Genomic DNA, 6331 nt, shown 5'->3' with positions numbered 1-6331 from the left:
ATTCAAATATTATCTTTTAGAATAATTATAATTATGTTAAAAATTAAAATTGTAACACGATAATTTATTTTACTGTAAAGCGTTTATACATTAATTAAATTTAATAATAAGAGGTATTTTTAAAGTATTTTTTAAAAGACTTATTATAGCCGGTCAGAACTTTAATACCATATCGGTACCATATTAAATTATGGTCGACAAGGTTTCAACCACAGGACGTCTGTACGAAAGTCTAATTTGTGATGCAATCTAACTACTGTATAAGTTCTTTTTTGGACATAAAACTCAACTCTTGTTCAAATTTAATTTGATAATATGAAACGAATAGCAGCCTAATTAAGAGTCTTCAATACCTCAATCCAACGTACCATGATTGGGGGATGAGTTAAGACTATTTTGAAAAAATATAGCTCCGCTAGCCCAGTAATTTGAAATGACATGTCTCCAATTATGAGGGATTACAAGTAAAACAAGTAAGAGCAATGTGCGAGCCAGCGAGGCATGGAATGCATGCAATTCATGCGACCACGGTATTTCAACAGAATAAAATTATGAAATACACACACACAAAACAAATAACAAAAAAACCAACAAAGAATATAATTTGGTCGAGGGACGACATAGCTGACTACTGAGACAAGTCCGTCACCGTCGCCCTCCTCATAGTGACAATCCATACAAGAAAAAGAATTAAGTAAATGTGGACATAAACAAAATTGTATGTGTTCAATGGACACAATGGCACAGTTGTGGCCACTAACATGCATTAGCTTTTCATCGGATCCGAACTCATGACATTCGTGTTATCGACGTGCACAACACTCACTCGACAGAGCTTGCCTCTCATGGCTCGCACTTTGGCAACTAAGTGCACTTGACTCAGCTAAGAACATTTTATGTCTGTGAAGTTCATGGTTACTATAGTTCCTAGTTCCTTATTCAAATTCAATTAAAGGGACAGTCACAAATATTTTTAAAAACAGATTTTAACACGTAATAACTGTCTAATTGAGTTGTTATTGCATCAACATGTTAGCCTTGACCTCCTCTACTTCTTCCGGTCAAAGTTCAATAACATTTTATGCATTTACGCCCTCTACGGCGAATAAGTAACTAGCTTTTACGAACGTATAACACTTGATCTACTTAATATTTTCAAAATATTTTGGTATAGATCGATGACCCTTCACCTACTCTACCAAAAAATTAAGTAGGTCAAGTGTTATAACGTTCGTAAAAGCCAGTTACTTATTCGCCGTAGAGGGCGTAGATACAAAAATGTCATCGATCTATACCAAAATATTTTGAAAATATTAAGTAGAACAAGGGTTATAACGTTCGTAAAAGCTAGTTACATATTCGCCGTAGAGGGCGTAAATGCATAAAATGTTATTGAACTTTGACCGGAAGAAGTAGAACCGGTCAAGGCTAACATGTTGATGCAATAACAACTCAATTAGACAGTTATTACGTATTAAAATCTGTTTTAAAAAATATTTGTGACTGTCCCTTTAATTGAATTTGAATAAGGAACTTAGGAACTAGTAACCAACTTCACAAACATGAACATTTTAAAAATTGAGATGCATGTCCTCATAAATTGCACTATTCCTTTAAAATGTCCGGCCTAGGTCTAAACAAGTGGACCCTTTGGACAAGTGTTGCTTTTTTGGTGTGCGTCCTCACCCCGCATACGCTCCGGATAAAGGAAGAGACATCCAGAGTGCCTTTGTATATTATATAATAACTTGAACTTTAAAGAAAAAAAATGGTCTGACTTGTTTGTACTTGTGTTAAATTTTTACGTGGACACTCTTTCCGGGTTGTTTCATGACTACAGGAAAGAAAGAAGCATCCAGAGTGTCTTGATACAATAATAACTTGGACTCTAAAGGAAACAACAACTAACGATGTGACTAAAATAGTTTTATTTTAGTGTTTTACGTGGAATTCCACTCTTTCCGGGTTGTTTCATGACTACAGGAAAGAAAGAAGCATCCAGAGTGTCTTGATACAATAATAACTTGGACTCTAAAGGAAACAACAACTAACGAGTCGACTAAAACTGTTTTATTTTAGTGTTTTACGTGGAATTCCACTCTTTCCGGGTTGTTTCATGACTACAGGAAAGAGAGAAGTATCCAGAGTGTCTTGATACAATAATAACTTTGACTCTATAAGGGAACCACAACTAACGATGTGACCAAAACTGTTTTATTTTAGTGTTTTACGTAGAATTCCACTCTTTCAGGGTTGTTTCATAACCCCAAGAAAGGGAGAAACCATATTATATCACTCAATTAACACTTAGACTTTGATCTAACATAATGAAAAAAAAAGTATTATGACTAAAGGAGAACCATTGTTCCCATAAGGGGTTACTTCTTCTCGTTGTTTCACGGGAAAGTGTCCTCTAAGGTTTAATGTATTTCGTTTCTGGTTTTTTAACATTTAGTTTGATCGATTAACAATACTGGTTATTTACATCAACATACCATAATAATTCAATACTATTATATTTGTGAGAAAATGTTGCTACTGTACATAAATTACTATTATGTAATGTCTAGGTTCTCTACTACTATTCAGTGATTTACAGCTAAAGACTATAAATAAATCCACAAACTATATATTAGTACCAACTGAAAAAAATGCAGGAAGGCACAACACCTGTTTGGATGAAAAGAGACATGAATGACATCTGTGTCATCTTGTCTTGTGAAACTCATAGCCTCATCCTCCGACTGAAGTGTTTTCCAAGTACATACATGAACTTAGTAGGTCTTACATACTAGAACATGATCCATGTGTGCTGAATATGGTTTTAATGTTTGAGATTAAAAACCTACTAAACAGTTTCTTTGGTAACATATAGTACAGCATGTAAGAGACTACTGTACAAATTGTATTATAATGATTTGTTCAATACTGGTTTTACTTGTCAAATGGTTATGTACAACGGACTATACAAATTGTTACTAAACAATCCTACAACTATAATACTGTAGTACTATAAAACGATTAAAATAGACAAAATGTGAGAAACACACTTTGAAGCATTAGATCGTTAGTTGCATTACGCACATTTTTGGATTAAGCTAGGGCAACTGATCGATTCTGCAAGCTCAGCACTGTTGTCCTTTATGATCTATTAATTGTCATTATTTCCATTATCCTTATCATCCTTGCCATCATCATCACCATTTTTGGCATCATCATCACCATTTTTGTCATCATCACTATTTTTGCCATCCTCATCATCATCATCTTTGTTTTCATCATCGTTGTTTTTGTCATCATCTTCCTTTTCGTCATCATTTTGATCATCTTTGTCACTTTTCTTATCAGTATCCTCAGCACTTTCTTTGTCATCTTCTTGAACAGCTTCAATGGTTAAGAGCTGTTCTGCTTTATCTCCATCATTTGCTGTAAGCCACCTGAGAGATATTGAAGATGGTTAGACATTGCACTTTTAATAGTGTAAATAAACAAATATTAGCATTAATAAAGGATTAATTATCTACTGATTAATACATTTCCAAATACGTACTTGTTACACTGAAACACATATTCCTTTGTGGAGTCATTGGTAATCTTGACATTTGATAACAACCATGCTTTTCCATCGTGACCTATGACACACTTAGTAAGATCACCAACAGAGACTGCTTCTATAATAAATGTGTCTGTCTGTTGGAAAAATTAACCATTTATTACTGTTTATGTAAAATGATGATTTGTTATTATTATTTTCTTCTTTAATTTTGAGACAAATATTTTGATGAATGAAAAGGTATAATCTTACTTGGTCTTTCTGAAATTTAGATTGATCTTCCAGATTGTTAAAGAAATATCTTTTTCCCGTATCTCCTTTGTCTCCATAAATGGTAACGTAGGCATTTTCTGTTTGATCACTTCCTTCTTCATTACCAGTTTTTACTTCTATTTTGTACTCAATAACTAAATCAATAAGGTTGACAGTAATAATATTATCCATACATAGTAGCAATAACACATGTTGACAGCTCATGTAGGTAAGGTTTGCTTAGGTTCTTAACCTAACCTTAAAGCTTACTTTTACCAAAATTAAGAATGTCAACAATATTTTACAGATCATTAAAGTTTTGAATTTATACTTTCTTTCTCTTCAGTCATATTGCATGAATGTATTCCATCTAACTTTGACCATGGAGATAATTCCTGCATCTTTTGACTTATACTTTCTTTCTCTTCAGTCATATTGCATGAATGTATTCCATCTAACTTTGACCATGGAGATAATTCCTGCATCTTATGACTTATACTTTCTTTCTCTTCAGTCATATTGCATGAATGTATTCCATCTAACTTTGACCATGGAGATAATTCCTGCATCTTATGACTTATACTTTCTTTCTCTTCAGTCATATTGCATGAATGTATTCCATCTAACTTTGACCATGGAGATAATTCCTGCATCTTATGACTTATACTTTCTTTCTCTTCAGTCATATTGCATGAATGTATTCCATCTAACTTTGACCATGGAGATAATTCCTGCATCTTATGACTTATACTTTCTTTCTCTTCAGTCATGTTGCATGAATGTATTCCATCTAACTTTGACCATGGAGATAATTCCTGCATCTTATGACTTATACTTTCTTTCTCTTCAGTCATATTGCATGAATGTATTCCATCTAACTTTGACCATGGAGATAATTCCTGCATCTTTTGACTTATACAGTCAAACTTTGACCATTGAGATAATTTCTACATCTTATGACTTATACTTTCTAACTTTAACTATTGAGATAATCCCTGCATCTTTTGACTTATACAGTCAAACTTTGACCATTGAGATAACCTGCATCTTTTGACTTATACTTTCTAACTTTGACCATTGAGATAATTCCTGCATCTATGACATATTCTTTCTAACTTTGACCATTGAGATAACCTGCATCTTTTGACTTATACTTTCTAACTTTGACCATTGAGATAATTCCTGCATCTATGACATATTCTTTCTAACTTTGACCATTGAGATAATCCCTGCATCTTTTGACTTTTACTTTCTAACTTTGACCATTGAGATAATTCCTGCATCTAATTACCTTGAGGTTCCTCAAGCTCTGGCCAAATTGCAGGAATCTCTAGAATGTTTCCGGAATTCACACCAACCCATTTATTCAACCTTGCACTAAATTCTTCATTAGTGTCTTGATCTTTCATTTTAATCTACAAATGTAATAAAATCCTATTATACACAATATAAATGGAAAATAGTGAAATTCTGTCCATCAATAGACCATCACCTGATCCACTGAGTTCAGGCTTTATTATGGCACAAACAAATCATAGATGTTATTACTTTCAATATTCTTTAAATATTTATAGCTTTTATACACCATTTTACTACTTCCTCTACACTTACCTTTTCTACAAACCATGATTTGGAAGATTCTTCATCAAGTTGCAATCGTAACTTCCAAATACGGCCAATATTATTTAACAAAACCTAAATAATGTTTAAAAATTGCATTATCAATTCAAAGGATCTAAGAAATCACAAGCCAACAAGATTATCTAAGAAATCACAAGCCAACAAGCAAAAAATAACATTTATTATGGATATTCTTTTTTTCTTGTCCTCATCCTCTAATTTAAAAAAAAAAATATTTTTCCTTTTGGAAATATTTTGAACTATGAGAAATAAATCAAAGGATGCTTGTATTGACTTTGCCCAATGTCATTATAACAACTGATATTAAAAAGAATAATTTGGAGGATGCTTAAAGATTGTCCCTTGAAACACAAAAAAATGAAGGTCAAAATATTTTAAATTTAAACTGGCCATATCAAAGTAATATTAAAGTTATTCACTTTAAGTCGAAAATTTGAGCCAAAAAAACCCAAACATTCGTTGTGAGCGAAAGTAAACAAAGATTTCAAACCACGAGTATGCATTATGCATGATGCTAATTAGGATTGTTTACAACTCGTCAGGGTTGAGAAAGTGTTCTCACACAGATCGCGTGGAAGTTTTATGATAATGCATACAGAGTAGCCAAACAAACGTGTTGCATTATGAAATATGTTTTGATCGAAAACTTTGACTGGAACAAAAAAACGTCTGTATTTCAGTTAAAGGATTTTTTTTGGACTAATTTTTGGTGAAAGTTAATAACTATTATGATACTTCAAAATGACCCACGTTTTTTTCGAAATCTTTTTTTTTCTTTTTTTTTGGAATTAGTCAAAGGGACAATACATCTTTAAGTGATGCTTAAAATTACAAGAATAAATTTACACTACTGAAGAAGAAAATAATAAGTATTTGGTTAAAACC

The 6331-nt window shown here is 32.5% G+C and overlaps 1 protein-coding gene across 1 annotated transcript in view; it reads right to left on the bottom strand.

Moving 5' to 3' along the window:
• Positions 1-1670: 1670 nt before the first annotated feature.
• Positions 1671-6331, bottom strand: part of LOC140062082 (uncharacterized) — a 52596-nt gene continuing 47935 nt past the window's right edge. The window contains exons 64-68 of the mRNA XM_072108128.1: positions 5417-5500; positions 5097-5220; positions 3806-3960; positions 3551-3690; positions 1671-3437 (exon numbers count right to left, since the gene is read on the bottom strand). Coding sequence (XP_071964229.1) covers positions 3152-3437; positions 3551-3690; positions 3806-3960; positions 5097-5220; positions 5417-5500 — 789 coding nt within the window. The 3' untranslated portion in view covers positions 1671-3151. The remainder of the gene's footprint in view (positions 3438-3550; positions 3691-3805; positions 3961-5096; positions 5221-5416; positions 5501-6331) is intronic.

This window comes from Antedon mediterranea, chromosome 11, assembly GCF_964355755.1.
Source record: "Antedon mediterranea chromosome 11, ecAntMedi1.1, whole genome shotgun sequence".
NCBI lineage: Eukaryota > Metazoa > Echinodermata > Crinoidea > Comatulida > Antedonidae > Antedon > Antedon mediterranea.
This window is presented reverse-complemented; position numbering and strand designations above follow the sequence as displayed.